General features: G+C 31.8%; 3 protein-coding genes across 4 annotated transcripts in view; 2 read left to right on the plus strand and 1 right to left on the minus strand.

Annotated features, from left to right (window-relative positions):
- LOC140441362 (rabankyrin-5) overlaps positions 1-18,658 on the plus strand; it is a 456,167-nt gene that overhangs the window by 274,078 nt on the left and 163,431 nt on the right. The window lies entirely within an intron of this gene.
- Positions 12,170-14,155, plus strand: LOC140440643 (uncharacterized). Its single transcript, XM_072531015.1, has 3 exons — positions 12,170-12,430; positions 12,485-12,648; positions 12,814-14,155. Exons 1-3 carry the CDS (start codon positions 12,211-12,213, stop codon positions 13,879-13,881), a joined length of 1,452 nt encoding a protein of 483 aa, XP_072387116.1. The 5' UTR covers positions 12,170-12,210; the 3' UTR covers positions 13,882-14,155.
- Positions 16,130-18,381, minus strand: LOC140440899 (uncharacterized). Its single transcript, XM_072531262.1, has 3 exons — positions 18,150-18,381; positions 17,792-18,050; positions 16,130-17,533 (listed from the first exon to the last, which is right to left on the minus strand). The coding sequence occupies exons 1-3, from the start codon at positions 18,203-18,205 to the stop codon at positions 16,130-16,132; spliced, it is 1,719 nt and encodes a 572-aa protein (XP_072387363.1). The 5' UTR covers positions 18,206-18,381.

Here is an 18,658-nt window from a genome sequence, read left to right on the forward strand (position 1 = left end):
TCATGCATAATATGCATTCACACATGAATGCATATTGTGTTGATTCCCTTGCCGACTAATTCATCTATCTGTCTGCTTTGCAAGTTTTAGAAAGCACAGTGGTAAAGATTTGAATTTAGTTTCGCCAAATAGGAAATCTTAGGATTCCTAGTGTTGTTATTAGATGGCGTTGTAACGTCTGTAAATAACTATTTTGATAATTATTGACCTATGACGGAATAGATTTTGTTTCGATTCAGTGCAACTGAAAGATTATTTTCACGTTCAGAGCGGTTGTGAATAGCCGCTCCGAAGATCTCTTTTAGGGTGAAATGCGTATAAGCGGATACACAATCGCACTGTACGTGAAATCAAATCTTAACTGTCTTTTCTTTTTATTCCGATTTACTCTATATGAGTACGAGAAACCAATTCGCTTGGGGGGCTAAGCAAGGATTTTTGCTTAGTTGAGGAGATATGTTGTGGAATGCAATTTTAGATTCCCCATGTCTCTAATAACATCTTTATCAACGTCTGTTTTGCGTTGCAATTCTTAGAAGGCACAGATTAAAGCAGAAATCTGAACTTGGTTTCGAAAATTAGTTTACGGATTTAATTATCAATTGTTTTTAATATATTTGTTACATAAGTCCTGATTATATTTAATAATTCTTCTATAATTGATTGCGTTAGTGAAGGTTTTCCAAACTCTTATTCTTATTTGGATTTTTTTTAATAGAAGTTGATCAATTCTACCCAACATTTTTTGTTTGTTTTTATTGTAATAGTAATTTATACTGTGCTTGTACTTAATTTTGAAAATTTGATACCCTATTATAATTTTTTAAAGTTATTTTCCTATCTCTCACTTTCTCGTCGCAATTACTATCACAACTCACTGGTTTTGTGATTTTCTTACTGGCGCCTGTGCGATATTTTATTGTTTTAGCAGCTGCTATTAATATTAGAGTAACATAACTGTTCAAAGATCAAGGCATAAATGAATTTCTTGAAAGTCTCACTGCGACGGATGACACAAATTACTCTATTTGGAAACTCTCTAAGAAACTTAAACATCAGATTAAGCATGATGGTCCCATTAGAAATAAAGATGGTGATTGGGCCAAGGCCGATGAAGATAAAGCAGAAGCATTCGCTAGTCATCTCAGTTAAGTTTTTCAACCTCACTCCCGAACTATCTCTAAGGAAGAAGAAGAATTGATTCACAAGAACTTAGATGCACCCTACCAGATGTCACCTCCTATAGAAAATATCAAAATTAACGAAATTAAAGAGATCGTTAAACATCTCGATACTAAAAAAGCATCAGGGTATGATTTAATATCGGGAAAAATATGCAAAAATTTACCCGAAGAAGGATTTTGGGCTGGTTATGTACATATTTAACGCTATACTAAAGTTTGGCTATTTTCCGTTTCAATGGAAAATGGCACAAATTATTCTAATACCGAAACCAAATAAAGATCCACACGAACTATCATCCTATCGTCCAATCAGTTTGCTTCCCATTATCTCTAAGATATTTGAGAGGATACTCCTTCAAAGAATGAATTCTATAATCGACAGACAAAACTTAATACCTGATTATCAGTTTGGATTCAGGCAACAACATGGAACAATTGAGCAGGTACATAGAGTTGCCAAAGTAGCAAGAGATGCAATTGAAAAGAAAGAATACTGCACTGCAGCCTTTTTGGATGTCTCACAAGCATTTGATAAAGTATGGCATGAGGGGCTGCTATCTAAAATAAAAACTCACTTTCCTCATTCTCTATATGTACTTCTGAGATCCTATCTTACCAATCGATATTTTCAGGTCAGACACAATGAAGCAGTATCAAACATATCTCCAATTTTATCGGGAGTACCTCAGGGGAGTATATTGGGACCAACTTTATACTTACTCTATACGGCAGATATTCCCACCAGAGTAAACAGCACAATTGCTACCTATGCAGATGATACTGTGATAATGGCTTCTAGCTCGGTTCCTGTTATAGCCTGTCAAAATTTACAAATTCGTTTAAATGAACTAGAGAAATGGTTAAAACTGTGGCGAGTTAAAATAAATAGCAGCAAATCAGCACATACTTTTACAACATTTACTTTACGAAAAGAGAGTGTACCATCTGTGCACATAAACAATACCATAATACCCAAAAAAAAAGTGATGTTAAATACTTGGGAGTACATTTGACAGCCGACTAAATTGGGGAAATCACATCTGGACAAAGCGAATGCAACTAGAATTAATATACAGGAAAATGTATTGGTTTATGAACCAAAAATCCAAATTAAGTCTACATAATAAATTATTACTGTATAAATGTATTCTAAAGCCAGTTTGGACCTACGATATACAGATTTGGGGTACAGCATCTAATTCTCATTTACTGAAACTTCAACGTTTCCAATCTAAAGTTTTGAGACATATTACCAATGCACCGTGGTATGTGCCCAATTATGTTCATTATGTATACATCGAGACCTTCAGAACCAAAATATTAAAGACACCGTTGTCTCACTCAGTGGCACTTACAAAAATAGACTACTGAACCATCCAAATACGCTTGCCCAAGACCTACTTAAGCGACCGAGGAGAGGTACGCCGTGATCCCTTAGACCTTTCTATACCTTTACATACATAAACGTATACTCTATCATTTTATAGCTACAACTTATACTATACAGATTGAACGAATTTAAAACGGAACATACGAAATCAATGTATTTCGGCTCAACTCCGCTCTAGGTGGTTGGCCAACAAAAGGTTTTCAAATAATTATATTATAAAAATCCAATACTTCAGCGGGCTACTGGATTCGGAACTCATTCAAGAACAAGTCAAAACTCCACCCAAATAGGTTGCCTAGAATCAGTGAAAAAACTAGACTAAACAAGCAGTTATTATGCTGTCAAACCACTTATCGCTTCCTTATAGTCCAAGAGATAGAGAGGAATTTAGAATGTTAACTATTAAATATTTTTGGTATAACAAATAGTAATTTTACTTATTTTTTATTACAATAAAAAGGTTTTTAAATTTATATTGCATAAATAATGATTGTTCAGATATAAGAAAAATTTGATTTATTATTACATTAATAATCAAATACAAAATATATTATTTCTATTTATCAATAGGTAATTTGTAGAATTCCTTTAACATTTTACAAATAATTATTAATAAAAATCAATTTAATAGTGGAATTATCAATTTTTTAAGTTTTGAAATTTACTTTGTAGATATTTTCAATATTTTTTTTAACTTTCAAATTGATTGAATTTTTTTTCATTAGTTAATTATAATTTTACAAATTCTGTTTGGACATTAATTTTACATCATTATTATTTTAAAATATTAAAATAATAATGATGCGCGTTCATTTAGATCAGTAATTCTAGACGCATGCGCTAAATGTAATAAGTATCAAGATGCTTTTATTCAACTTGGTGAAACTGGTTTCGATTGTAATGAAGTTTTTGAAACCTTAGTCACTTATATGGAACAGGACTGACGAGAACAATTCCAAAAAGAAAAGTAAACGATGTCAGATTTTTACTATTTAACCGGCAGTATAAGTTGCATGATGTGAAGGAGCCTTAAAAAAAAACTAAAAAATTTCGATGCTTCAAGCTTACCACCATGTCAAGATGAATTACACCAACATGTACTGCGAGCTCATTATATTTCAAATATTTGGACAAATGCTCATAAAAAAGTACCAACAGAATTGATTGTTGAAGAACATGGTTGGGAGTTTGAAGATGAAACATATAAATTCAAATGGTTTAGTGGACCTCAGATGGCAGAATCAGTTCGAGAAGTAGTGATTGAAAATGAAGCAGATAATGAATGTGATATTATTGAAAGTGAAAGTGACGAAGATGATGAATGTGATAACATCAATGAGAGTGAGAAAAATGACGAAGTTTTTCTAAATTTTTTTTTCTTATCAGAAAAATCGTTTGAAAATTTTTGGAAAAAAATCATGGTATAACTTACAGAAAATTGAAAGGATTCTACAAATTAGATTTTACCTCAAAAAATTACGAAAATTTTTATTTACGGAAATTTTTTTGGAAAATTTTGAGGAAAACTCTACTTGACGCTTCTCAGAATAGTAACAGAAGTGAGCATACAAATTTTCAAATTAATCGGTATAAAAATATCATAATAAAATCAGTTTAAAAATTGTTACCGAGACCTAAAATGCGCAGGCAAGTGGTACATTTGACCCCGTTTTGTGGCTCTCTGTACCAACCCAGCTGTCCGCCCTTTTGGATTTAGAGTTTTTAGGGGCTAAATAATAAGCCATGAAAATGGCGGACATATTACTTATCGTTAATTTTTCCCCAAAAAATTGCAACTTCACCCCTGTCCGCCGCCCCTTATGTATCCACTCTCGCGTCTGCCCTTTGGGATTTCGTCTAGTTATACCAAGATCTTGCTCTGGGCAAATTTTCAGCCATATTATCGATCGTTAATTTTTCCGAAAAAAATTTCAACTTCATCCCTGTATAGCCACCCTTTGTACCACGAGGGACGTCCGCCTGTAAGGCAAAGTCTTAACCCAGTTACAATGAATATATTCCAATAGAGAAATGTCATATTACTGATCAGTTCAAAATTTCGGCTATCTATTCGGCTATCTATCTCTCCGACTATTAGGCAAACTCCTCTTTCCTTTAAAGGAGACAGATAGTTGAACGATATTTTATACAATGTCTATCACCGGGTATGTATTTATTTTTGTCCAAGTTTTATATTGGTCGACTATTTCAAATGCAGTTCAAACAGACATATATTAAATTGTATGTTCCGTTTTAAATTGGTTCAATCTGTATATACCTTATATAGTATAGTATAGTATAGTATAGTATAGTATAACTTATAATTGTGTGTGTATTTTAACTATTGCTATTTTTTTTAATATGTTATATACAGGGTGAGTCATAACTATTGGGACATAGACTAAGGACAGGTTATTTGGACCAAAATATGGCTATTGGGCCATTAAGCAAACACACTTTAACTTAAAAGAACTCACAAAAACTCAAACTAAATATTCTACATGGTCTCCTCCGATTTCTATGCCTTTTCTAATTCTTTTTATAAAGGATTTTCGGACGTTAAAAAAAAATATTATTCTGTCCCCTTATAAGCTTAGCTGCATTTTGAATGTATCTCCACAGTTCGTCTCGTGTATTAATTTCATTGGCATAAACTAAGGACTTCATATGTCCCCAAAAATAAAAATCTAGCGTGTTGTACTCAGGACTTCTTGGTGGCCATTGAAAATCACTGCCTCTGCCAATCCATCGTTGAGGAAATACGTCATTAAGATGATTTCTAACAGCTAATGAAAAATGAGGTGGCGCTCAATCCTGCATAAACCACATTTTTCTTCATACGTCCAGTGACAGATCATCTAAAATATCACTAAGAGTATTTTCCAAAAGGAATAAATAAGAATCTCCGTTTAAATTCGGAGGAAGAACATAAGGCCCTAGTAGTTGGTCGCCTATAATGCCACACCAAATATTCAATTTAAACTCATGCTGAAAATGTCTAGCTTTAATAGCATGCGGGTTTTCTTCTTCCCAATAATGACTATTTCGCCAATTAAAAACCCCTCGTCTGGTAAAAGTTGCTTCGTCGGTGAACATAATGTTCTTAATAAAGTGTCTGTCATTGCGATGTTTATTCAGAATACGTTGGCAAAACTGTAACCGTCGTGGAAGATCTGTTGGAAGTAAATTTTGAACAGAAGTGAAGTGATAAGGATGGAGGTTCTCTTTTTTTAGAATTCTAACAATAGACGACTGACTTACTCCTGTTGCTGCTGATAGATGTCGTGAACTTATTTCAGGATTTTCATCTACTCGAACCAAAAGTTCATCTTCTTGATTAGGTGTGATTTGTTTCGGTCGACCACCCCGATTTTTAGTGTGAAATGACCCAGTTTCACCTAAACTACGATATAATCTTGCAAAAGTTTTGTGATTTGGTTGCCTTCTGTTTGCGTATAACATTCCATACCTTCTGGCTGCCGAGCGACCGCAAAAATTTTCTTGTGCGTATACGCAAATCATATCTCGCATTTCTTCATTAGTAAAATGGTTGTGACGAGGCATTTCAATCAAAAAAAGTAATGATTACTTTTAAAAAATGCAACATTACACTACACTGTCACATCAAAAATAATTTACTCTGAACAAATGACATTTACCAACAACAATTATCTGACAGTCCAAAGCATACTTTTCATAAATGAAATAATATTTGAAATCTTTTTTTAAGACTCTAAGCAGTTCGACTGCGTTTTTATCGAAAACGGTTGAAATTATCATGTTTAAACAAGAGTACCAATTTTACGTAAAAATGATGTTTACGTCATATTTTCTAATAAAAATTACTAAATAGTTTCATCAGAAAAAGTTTAGACTCAATTTGATCATTAGGAATGATCCACGTGGCGCCCTCTATGACAAAACGTAAAATTGTAAATAAAATACTATTTCTTGTCTAAGATTATGCCTCTGTGCCAATTGTAATAGCAATTTATAAATATACAGGGAAACTATTGGCAAAAAACGAAAAACAAAAATTAACTTTAACATCCTGTATCTTTTTTCTCAGCAACATTTTATTAAGGCATATTTGGCCCAATAGCCATATTTTGGTCCAAATAACCTGTCCTTAGTCTATGTCCCAATAGTTATGACTCACCCTGTATATATATATATATATATATATATATATATATATATATATATATATATATATATATATATATATATATATTAGAAATTTATCTTAAAGGAATTTTGTCACTGGACGGATCTCCACTGTATTAATTACGTAATAAACTTATTGATTATTGTTTTTATTGTAGAAACAGATTACAATAAATAAAGGATGTAAAAAAAAAACTGTTCAAAATTGTCTTCAGTGGAAGTGAAACTTTCATTTTAAATGCTGTTTGTTAAAATATTCGGATAGTTTTTCTCAGTTGGCCGAAGTTAAATCTATATCCTACTTGGTTGTATTGTCTGTTATTAAATCTCCTCATTAATATTATACTTATGGGGAAAGTGATTTGAGCCCAGTGTATCATCTAATCTATAGGAGTTCACTCTACGTAACCGATCGAGCTTGGTGAGATAAGTTTCAGCTTCACGGGAGGAGGGTTTTCATTTGGTCTCATAATTTTAGTAGGTCTACCATAATTTCACACAATAAAATTTAGATTTTCTAGTTCATCTGCTAAATTATTACATACCTTGAGTATTATCGCATACCAAGCCCCAAATTCTTAGTTTTATATTAAAGATTTTTATAAAACTTATTTCAGAATAACACAAGTGATCTTTTATGAGTAGACCTACCCCAACATACTCATCTGCTCTATTATTATCTATAAAAGTATAGTTTTTTAAACTGGAATTTTGATTCGTTGATAACCAAGTTTTATTTAGTGCAATTAAATAAACAATTGATGGATTCGACCGTTACTTGATGGAAATTCATTTTATGTAACAATAAAACACTGAAAACTTTGTTTTCAAAACTTCCACAAAATTTATTTTAAATTCTTATCACTACAGCTGTTTCGGCTGATTGCCTTTCTCAAGTGATCTGTTTTTGGCATGGGTTTTCACTTTATAGTCTCTAATGAAATAGGTTGAGGAGGGGAGAACTGTTTGTCTCAAGCTGGTCATTAAGAATTATATCTGTGTTTTTTAATTTGTTGATTTCCATAGATTCTAACAAAGATAGCTTAAGGCCTTTATTTTGACTGTGAAGAATTTTAAATTCATCAATAAAAGAATGATTATGATCCAGAAGGTGAAGTGCGTATGTAGAATCTGTTTTTATATTATTGAAAGCCCTTTTATATTCTGCTATTCGTTTATTAAAATTTCTACCAGTTTGACCAATGTAAGTGTTTTTTATGTTGGCTCTTGTTGTTTTTAATATATTTGCCTAGGTTGTTATTTGTTCTGAAAGCTGGTGTTATTCCTTTCTTTTTATGTGTTTGGCTATTTTTGTTGATATTTTGCCTGTATATATAATCGAGCAGAAACTTTTATTCTAGTAAAAAACTTTTTACACCAAAATAGTACAAATCCAATCATTACATCTGAAATCTTACATCTTCTTGAAGTTTGCATAAACCAGGACTACTTTGAATTTAATAATGAAATATATACAAATAAGAGTGCAGGACTTATAATGGGCAATCCTCTAAGCCCATTGCTATCAGATATTTTTATGGATCATCTAGAGACAAAGATTTCAAAACATCCCATATTCAAACAGTTTTTATATTGGTGTAGATACGTAGACGACGTACTGGTATGTTTCACGGGAACTAATAGGCAACTGGACCAATTTTTATGGTATATTAATTCACTTCATAGTCATATTGAATTTACAATAGAAACAGAACAAAATCAATCCATAAATTTTTTAGATTTAAAAATTATCAGACTTAAAAACAAACATGACTTCTCCATATTTCATAAACCTACCCATACTGACACGACTATTCACAATTCATCATCCCATCCCACACAATATAAACTGGCAGCCTATCATAGTATGTTACATAGATTAACAGAAATTCCGATGTCAAAATACAATTTTGAGACAGTAAATATCATTAAGCAAATAGCAGTAAACAATGGATACAACGAACAAACAATTAATAAAGTGTTAAATCAAAAACTATACAAGAAAGCCCTGAACTTAGTATTTCCACCACCAGATAAAAAACCCAGTACCTTCTGCTCGATTACATATACAGGCAAAATATCAACAAAAATAGCCAAACACATAAAAAAGAAAGGAATAACACCAGCTTTCAGAACAAATAACAACCTAGGCAAATATATTAAAAACAACATACATTGGCCAAACTGGTAGAAATTTTAATAAACGAATAGCAGAACATAAAAGGGCTTTCAATAATAGAAAAACAGATTCTACATACGCACTTCACCTTCTAGATCATAATCATTCTTTTAATGATGAATTTAAAATTCTTCACATTCAAAATAAAGGCCTTAAGCTATCTTTGTTAGAATCTATGGAAATCAACAAATTAAAAAACACAAATATAATTCTGAATGACCACTTTGAGGCAAACAATTCTCCCCTCCTCAACCTATTTCATTAGAGACTATAAAGTGTAAACCCATGCCAAAAACAGATCACTTGAGAAAGGGAATCAGCCGAAACAGCTGTAGTGATAAGAATTTAAAATAAATTTTGTGGAAGTTTTGAAAACTAAGTTTTCAGTGTTTTATTGTTACATAAATTAAATAAACCCTTTTTGGTTTATATGATTTAAAAGATTAGGTTTATTTTTTATTATAGATTTCTCATTCCACTATAACCTGTTTAAACTCCTTATTGAATATATAAGGTAATTTTTGTATTACTATCATTTCCAACTTTTCCTTGTAGACCTGAAAATCTTCTCTATGAAAATTCGACAAGATTGACTTATTTGTTTTGATTGACGTTTTGTTTTGAAAATTTGGTGTTTCTTCTATATTAATCTGTGAAATAACTTTAACGTTTCCTTTTTTTACTTGTATGTATGGTGGGAGTACCCAATTTTTATTAGAACTGGTTCTATCATTGTTATAAATTTGACTCATTTGTGGAAAGTTTTCTAAATTGTTTAATACATCAAATTTATTATTAGAAGTTATAATACTTTTATACATTAGAATAACTGCTAGTTGGTTCTAACAATTCCACTTACTTAAAATTTATATTTTTTATGACATAATCTTTTTTATATTTAACTGTTGTATGTATTTAGGATAGCTGTTCAAAACAGATTGATGTCCATTTCTTTCACAATATGCATTTATGCCGTTTGCATTTATTTGTAGTACTTCTATAGTATTTTGTAGCTTGTACAGATCTTCCACATTTGAAATACTATACCACTGGGTAATTACATGGTTCTACTACAAACCTGACCAAATTTATTTTAACATATCGCTGTAAATTGTGATAGCATTTGACTAAGTATATATTGTACCTCCTTATCTGAGTCGATTATTTTCCACTTCATTCTTTTTTACTTGTACTACTTTCTTCTCACATTCCATATTTTCTAATATATAATTGTCAGTTAAAAACATGTCAACTTCTCTAATTATACCCCTTACGTAATAAGAGATCGTAGTTCCAATTCGAGTGCTTACGTGGAGATTCCTGTTAAGAAATGATTTCGCAAACAGTGAAAAATATTAACAAAAAATATTATTTTAACAAAAAATAATTATGCATTGTAATGTATTATTGTGATCCTCTTTGACTCTATTGTTGTTTATAGATGTAATTACTTCAATTAATTAATCAATTAATTATTTCACTAATTAATTAAATCAAAACATAAACAAATTATAAATCTCAAGGATGAATGATCCTATCACTACTTACTTTTGTGGCTTCAAATATTTCTCAGTGGTTTCCTTATAGGGATAGATAAAAGAGAATCAAAATAATACACATATGGATTTCAATTAGAAATATAAAAATCGTTTATTTTATCAAAACGGAAATCGATATTCAATATTACAAATTTTATTTATTCTCCTATCTTTATTATTTCATATAAACATTTACAAAAAAAAAAGAATCTTATTTCTTTTTGTCTCCAAAATTTTTTTTTATCAATAACTGTGAATCTCTCTACTTCTGCTTTACAGAATGTTCTCGATGTTCAATTTTCTTGATATATAAAAAATTATTTATCAATATTATTCTATCTTGGAAAAAAAGTCAACTACAATGATTTATAATAAACAAACTGATTGAAATTTGATTATTTTATAATAGTGAAATATGTAGTTCCATATGCCCTGTGGTATTTAACACGAACAATAATAAATTCATATCATAACAGAAAACGACTGACTTTTGCTGATGATTCTACCATGTCTTCACCCATAACACGTTTCGTTACTTGCTGGTGTTGCGATCAAAGGAAAACTCGTCCACGTTTCCCTAGAATGTCTCTGCTCCTCTGCTAAATTTTGTTCTCCTTTCCTTTTACTGCTTCGTACCGTATTCGTTCCGGCTTTCTCCTGATGCAATATTTCAACTTTTTGAATCACTTAACACAATACTGGATACTTTAGACTCAAGGATTTATATCATCTCTCGATTTCATCGTTCCACGATTTGTTTGATGATGCTTGTAACTTTTCAAACACAAACCGGCCTTTTCCGTTTTTAGTACACTGCACTCCAAACTGGGGTTCTCCTTTCGATCGAACCAAACACACTGCCACACTCTCCCCATTCATTCTCCGACTTCCAAATCGTTCCCCCACAATTAATTTTCTATCCAATCAAAACCAATCCCAAAACTACCTCTCTCTTTAATCTAAACAAATTTTCAAATTTACGTATCTTTTTGTCTTTATGGAGTTCCAAGAAAGAAATAAAATTCCATATCCTTAATATATTTTCTACAAATAATCAAATTCTTATCTATTTTTGAGAATCTTAATACAAAAGTAGATTTTAACTATCTACTATGAACCGTACGGGCTAATGAGTTTCCTACCCGCATATCTCGAAAACTTAATGGTCTTTCCTTTGTTTAACTAAAACTTATTGAGGGCTATGATGTATCGTTTATGTGAAATAATTACATGCTGTAAACTCCGATTTTAACACATTTATGTAAAAATTTTCAAATCGGTATGATGTAAGAACTACGTATAACGGGTTGCCTACCTTGATATGTAATTTATCTATATGTAAATGTAATTTTTAAGCTGTCTAAAATTAGGTGCCGTTTTCGCTCTTAGTTAGGTTATGTTATTGTATGTAATTTGTGGAAACAAGTTACTATTTTTTTATAAGTATAATAAAATAAACTAATGGCTTCAATTAAAAAGAAAACAACCAGGAAACAATTGTAAGTGATGTTAGACTTCATAAAAATAAATAGTGCTTACTGGCAAAATTAGGCAATCCATCGATCTGTCAAACATAAACCACGTGATGTTTGGTTGGCACACAAAACTGTTGGTAACCTAAAATAAATGTAATTATTGATTTCTCTTATTTGTTTTTTGTCGTGCTTTTGAGTTATTATAGTTTTTAAAGAGATTCATTAAATTAGTTTTTTTATAAACTTTTCATTTTTGGTGATTGTGAGAGCTGAAAACATGCCTGTGACGTGTATAGTAGTGAATTGTGGAAGTCGAGCTGATCGTGATCATGTTCATTTTTTTCGTGTTCCTTCTGTTAGAAACTCGTTTATGTTTCCTCACCTAACTGAACTATCAAAAAAACGGAGGAACTTATGGTTAGCAGCTGTTAAAAGGGATGACTTGACCGAATCAAAAATTCGAAATCAAAGAGTATGCAGCAAACATTTTATATCAGGTAAACACCTATTATTTACAATCTTTCACATCACAACTCAATAAATTATTTTAGGTAAACCAAGTCCTTTAACTGATGAAGACCATCCAGATTGGGTTCCTTCCCAACATTTGGGTCATGTATCTATGGCGTATTCAAAAAGGAAAAGTGCAATTAGTAGGAGCCTTCGAATAAATAAAAGAAAAAAATTTGAAATATCTTCTGAGCAAGAGTCTGAGGTACCTACCAATTATCAAAATTTTATTTGCCCTTTTTATACAAAAGTAATGTTCATTCAAACATGATTTGTAAACAAACTCTCTGGAAAAAACTTCTATTTAACATCTATATATACCATAAAAGTACCTTCTTTTTTTAGTAATAAGTTTGTTTTATGTTTTTAGGGTGAACATGAAAATATGAGTTGTGAAGAAGAAATGTGTGGCAAGTTAGGAACTGCATCACAGACAGATTTAACAATGGAAGAATTGTCTGTTAAATTTGAGCAGTTAAAGTTTGCTTCACAAAAAATTGCAACTTTAGAGCAAAAAATTGAAAATAGTCCTTTTGGATTAATGGAAAACACCAGTAATGTGGGGAAGTGGAAGTACTATGTGGGTTTTGAATATGAAATGGTCAAAACCGTTATTTTCATGGAGGTAGAGCCTTATGTTGTGACTACTTCAACTACTGCATTAACTCCATTTAATATGCTGCTTCTAACTTTGACAAAATTAAGATTAGATTTACATTTTAAGCATTTAGCATATAGTTTTAAAATTTCTCCAAGCACTGCATCAGTTTACTTTGAAAATATTATTCATATCTTATATAAAAGGTTAAAATCTTTGATCATTTGGCCAGATCGTCTAGTCAGTAACAAAAATGTTCCTGGATGCTTTAAAGAAGCCTTTCAGGAAAAAACCACAGTAATTATCGATTGCTTTGAGGTTTTCATAGAAAAACCTGAAAGTTATTTAACTCAGCAACAATGTTGGTCTAATTACAAACACCACCATACAATTAAGTATTTGATAGGTATCACCCCTCAGAGAACTATTTGTTATATTAGTAGTGGTTGGGGTGGGCGAACATCAGATAAACAAATGGTAGAATTGGGCCAATTTTGTAATTTTATTTTACCTGGTGATGTAGTGTTAGCTGACAGAGGTTTTTTAATAAAAGATAGCTTAGGTATAATTGGAGCTAAATTGGTTATTCCAGCCTTTACAAGGGGGAAAAACCAATTACACCCATTGGAAATTGAGGCAACACGCCATATTGCTCATGTGAGAATTCATGTAGAGAGGATTATTGGAGTTATAAAAAATAAATTTAGAATTTTTAAGGCCACAATTCCTATTAGCATGCTTAAAAGAGGTAATTTAAATGATGATGCTAGCTTATTAGATAAAATAGTTACTGTATGCAGTGGATTAATAAATCTTGTTGAACCAATAGTACCTCTCTAATGTATTGTTTTTGTCCTATATTTATTAGTATTCATAGAACTAGTAGACATGGAAGACAAAAATTAGCAAAGGAACCTTTCCTTGTGACAAGTAGTATATAACATTTTTGGAGTGAAACTCCCTTTCTTTCAACATACCTTTGTAAATATAAAGAACTATCTTTTATGTAACACTACATTGTACTCAATATTGTAGATATATGCCATCACTTTAATACTAAACTTTAACATATATCCCCTATTTTGTTAAATCAATATTATTTTGTTTTTTATTCTATTCAAAATAAATGCAGTTTTGACGGGAAATTTGTTTTATTATTTATTTATTCCATAGTACGCATAAGTTTGTGATATCCATAGGTAGTAAATAACAGACAGAGGCAGGATTCGATTTTTAAAACATTTATTTTACACTCGAAACATAGTCAAATCTTAAGCGATACGAATACATAGGCATATCTTAGACGATAAGTGTATATTATTGTTACAAGTTGATACTACTTATAAAAATAAATACACACTTAAAAGATCAATACATAATTACTTATGATGAATAAGTACATTATAAATTATGAGCATGTAACCAAAGAAGTAAGTCTTCAGGTAACCACAGTTAAAGAGGAAGATCATCACACTTCCCTGAAAAATATTAAAAAGAGCCCAAAAGAAAAATAATGACTTAAGAGTTCTACGAGATTGGCTTAAAAATGGAGTAAGACCTATTTGGCAGGAAATATCCAAATACAGTGGAACCATAAAGGCGTACTGGGCTCAATGGGAATCTCTGTATCTTTCCAACGGTCTATTACATCGGAAGTGGGAAAGTCCTGATGGAGTGCACACAATTCAACAAGTGGTACTGCCAAAATCACACATTAAAAGTGTGCTGCAAGAACTTCATAACAGCCTCTGTCTGGAGGACATTTTGGAGTTAAAAGAACACAGGCCAGAGTTCGAGACACATTTTATTGGATAAATTGTCACTTAGGTGTAGAAGATTGGTGTAAAACATGTGATTTATGTAACGATAGAAGAGGCCCTAGATCAAGAAGTCGTGGTAAAATGGTACAATATCTCTCCTGGAGAGCCTTTTGAACGACTTGCAGTAGCTATTCTCGGTCCACTTCCGATGACAGAGAGAGGAATATAGCCTGAAATTGCACCCCTTCCCAATCAAGAAGCGACTCAGTAGTAGAAGCATTCATAACACATGTGATATCAAGACATGGAGTTCCTTTAGAGCTGCATTCTGATCAAGGACGAAATTTTGAATCAAAATTATGGAAACAATGAAAATCTTAGGTATTAAGAAAGCTCAAACTATACCTCTCCATCCACAATCAGACGGAATGATCGAAAGACACAATAGAACTATTTCTCAATATCTTTCCATGTTTGTTGCTGATAATCAAAAAGATTGGGACACTTTAATTCCTCTATTCCTGTTAGCCTACAGAGGTTCCGAACATGAAGCAACTGGTTATTCTCCATCGATGATGATCACCGGAAGAGAAATGAAGCTTCCTCAAGATCTTATTTTTGGAAGATTGCCATCATGCGAAGAAGAATGTTCATCCCTGACGTACATTGAAAATTTAAGAGAAAAATTGGAAAAAGTCTACGAATTTGCTCATAAAAGTTTGAAGCTTCAAAATGATAAAGCCAAGTCCAGACTCAAGTTATGCATGCTACTGGGACAAAATTCGAAAGAGGTGACCCAGTATGGTTATACAATCCCATACGTAAGAAAGGACTTTGTCCGAAACTGGGAAGGCCTGTACACTGTCCTGCAGAAAATAATTGATCTAATCTATGCATCCAGTTTTCACCTAGAAGTAAAACCAAGGTAGTTACTATCGAAAGATTAGCCCCATACCATGGAATTGATCCACCCTGTTAGCTTCAACCAGTCCCTGATAGACCAGTTATTCGAGTCGAATAACTACAAAGGAGGGAGCAGTGTTACGACAGTAGTATAAGATTGATCCCACATAGAAAAAGTCCTTTGACGAAAAAGAAGAAGTACTCAAATACGAGACTATTCAAGATATCATGGAATAACCCGGATGTCTAAAACGTCACAAAATATATAAAAACATGGGAGTTGACAGTATATAGAACAGTTGTACCATTGTACTTTAGTTTTTGAAGGTTACAGTTGTCAGTTCATTCAAGTTAAAAAGTTATTGTAATTTTGTTATTAGAGTTTGAATAAATCGATTTTAAAGCTGAGTAACAATATTATGTTGTCATATTTTACAACTTTGACAATACCAAAGCGAGTCTGGTGTTTCACTGATGCCAACACATTTAAAATGAAACCATTGAACATTGCAATCGTCATTGTCACATTTTAACATAGGGCTTCCATTATCCACCCCTTTGCAATAACACCAGTATTCAACTTTGGCATTGCCTTCTCTTTTTGTAAAATATCTACCTAAGAGTTCTGGCATTATAATTTCTGAATGAAATTTTAAAATAAGTTTCAGATTGTCATTCCACAAATCCCAATCTGGTAGAATTCGTTGCCTAAAAAAAATTTTTGGTGACCAAATAACAAAGTCACAATACAATAAATTTGATATGAATATTTGGCATTGGACCTGATAGTAATAAGAATGATTCTTATTTAAAATCACCAAATCATTTTCTTTAATTAAACAACAATTTTTAAATGCCAAATATTCATTTATGTCATGTACATTATTAGTATGAAGCAAATAAGGGCATTTTACTTCTAGACACCCGCCTTTACAGCATTCGCAATAAACTAATTTATCTGGTGATACACCTATTTGTGGCCACCTGTGGTTAACTATTAGTCCTACATCATTTATAATAAAATCCTCATGATGTTCTTCCTCCGTCATATATTCTTCATATTTCTCAATAGCATTTACTTCGTGTTTAAGGCCCCAATCAGTTGCTTTCGTTTTAAATGAAAGCTTTGTAGGATAGCAAATTGATTTTATTAGGCTAAGAGAAGGAGATGTCTTTTTCGTTCTACATACTGCCTTAAATTTTGAAGCAGTTATTCTGCCTGCCCTTTGGGAATACCAATTATCACATGCATATTGTGCTCTGGTATGTTCTTCAATCAGATAAGCTTGATCTTTGGTAACCACTAAAACAATTTTGTTGGCAATTTCCATTAATTCTTTAAATGATTTTTGTTCATACTCTTCTCTGTAAATATTTAAGCATAATGGAAGGCTTATATGTCTTGTGGCATCTATTTTGCTGGCATAGGGTTCTACTATTCTCATCAAACTTGATGATTTTCCCAAATTCTCCATTCTCTTTAGCAAATTCTCCACATCCTGGTTGGACATATCTGGAACTTCAGGGAATTTATGCTTTGATAACGGTTTTCCAAAATCCATTTCCAGACACGGAACAATTGGCACAACTGTAGACAAAGCTGGCATTGGCCATGTAGCTGTAACATCTGTACATGAAGTGGGATCTTGTGTCTTGCTCTCAGCAGCTGCGTGGGCATACTCAGCTGCAAATAACAATGCTGCAATATGGCTGCAGACTTCACTATTGCCGGCCATACACATACAATGTGCATTTGCTATGTCCCCATCAGAACTGGCTATCACCCAAGCATCTAGCGGTTTAGCATTAGCTTTTTGGGAATGCTTCACCTAAAAAAAATATTTTAGCTTTTTGGGAATGCTTCAAATACAAAAATTTATTTTTATCAAAGTATTTGCGTTCTTTACAATGATTGAGAATATTTTATTTAAAATCAGACATTCACATAAAATAATTTTAGAACAAACAATCATGACCGTTTATTATTCTCTTTTCTATCATAGCAATTACATATATGTTTGGTTTCATATAGATATATAAACGTAAATAAATCTAATATTTAGAACCAATATATCCTAAAAGCATACCTTTCCAACAATAATGTAGAAATCATTAACAATTTTTACTCCAACTTTCAAAATAAATCCAGACGTGAAATATTTATGTGCCTGGAGGCTTTTGTATGCTTTCATCTGCTCCTTAGAGTAGTAACTGTGAGAGTTCACCAGATATGTATAAATATCTATAATTGTAATTGGTGGAATGCACTTTATTGTAAAATCCAATTCTGATGAGTGAATTGTATATGGATCTAAATCCCCAATTATTTTCAGCTTCAATAAATATCTAAAACAATAAAAGAAATAATTTTATTTCTTGCAGAATTCATCATTATTGATAAATATCAAAGAAAAATGAACAGTAAATAAAAATTGTTTTGCCTACCTTTCTCCAACATCTGGAGTTTCCAATAATAATTTCTTTAAATAATCACTTTGCATTGTGGTAAAGTTTATAAAATTCACAAATAACAAACAAAAGTTTTAAAAAATACACGAAAACAGCCAAACGAAATCCAAAATACGAAGATAAACAATGAAAAATGGATACAAATATAACCTTTGTGTGCCAACCAGAAGTCACGTGATCATCAAAAATGTCACGTGGTTTGGATTGCCTAATAGTCAAGGAAGGCTAAGAAAGTAGCCCAATTGTTAGAGGAATTTGCTATCATGGTAAATACAGTAGATGGTGGCCCTAAAAAACAGGAGAACAATGAAGACATGTAAGAAGATTAATTTCTGTTACTATCAAATTTAATAAATGCTAAATTTTTAGGTGTTCAATGAGTGGAAGATTTTGCAACTCATTTCAAAGATTCATCTTGGGGAGCCCCAGATTATAAATACATTGAAGTTTAAAAGTAAAGATTAATTATTGATATATCATGTTTA

The sequence above is a fragment of the Diabrotica undecimpunctata genome, chromosome 5 (assembly GCF_040954645.1).
Source record: "Diabrotica undecimpunctata isolate CICGRU chromosome 5, icDiaUnde3, whole genome shotgun sequence".
NCBI classification, from domain to species: domain Eukaryota; kingdom Metazoa; phylum Arthropoda; class Insecta; order Coleoptera; family Chrysomelidae; genus Diabrotica; species Diabrotica undecimpunctata.

What these genes read in the sequence shown, in the direction of transcription:
- LOC140440643 (XM_072531015.1), top strand. Translation starts at nt 12,211, where the DNA reads ATGCCTGTGACGTGTATAGTAGTGAATTGTGGAAGTCGAGCTGATCGT. An exon ending in CAGCAAACATTTTATATCAG is followed by an intron (nt 12,431 to 12,484) that starts GTAAACACCTAT and finishes AAATTATTTTAG; the next exon opens with GTAAACCAAGTCCTTTAACT. An exon ending in CTTCTGAGCAAGAGTCTGAG is followed by an intron (nt 12,649 to 12,813) that starts GTACCTACCAAT and finishes TTATGTTTTTAG; the next exon opens with GGTGAACATGAAAATATGAG.
- LOC140440899 (XM_072531262.1), bottom strand. Translation starts at nt 18,205, where the DNA reads ATGCAAAGTGATTATTTAAAGAAATTATTATTGGAAACTCCAGATGTT. An exon ending in ACTCCAGATGTTGGAGAAAG is followed by an intron (nt 18,051 to 18,149) that starts GTAGGCAAAACA and finishes TTATTGTTTTAG; the next exon opens with ATATTTATTGAAGCTGAAAA. An exon ending in TCTACATTATTGTTGGAAAG is followed by an intron (nt 17,534 to 17,791) that starts GTATGCTTTTAG and finishes TATTTTTTTTAG; the next exon opens with GTGAAGCATTCCCAAAAAGC.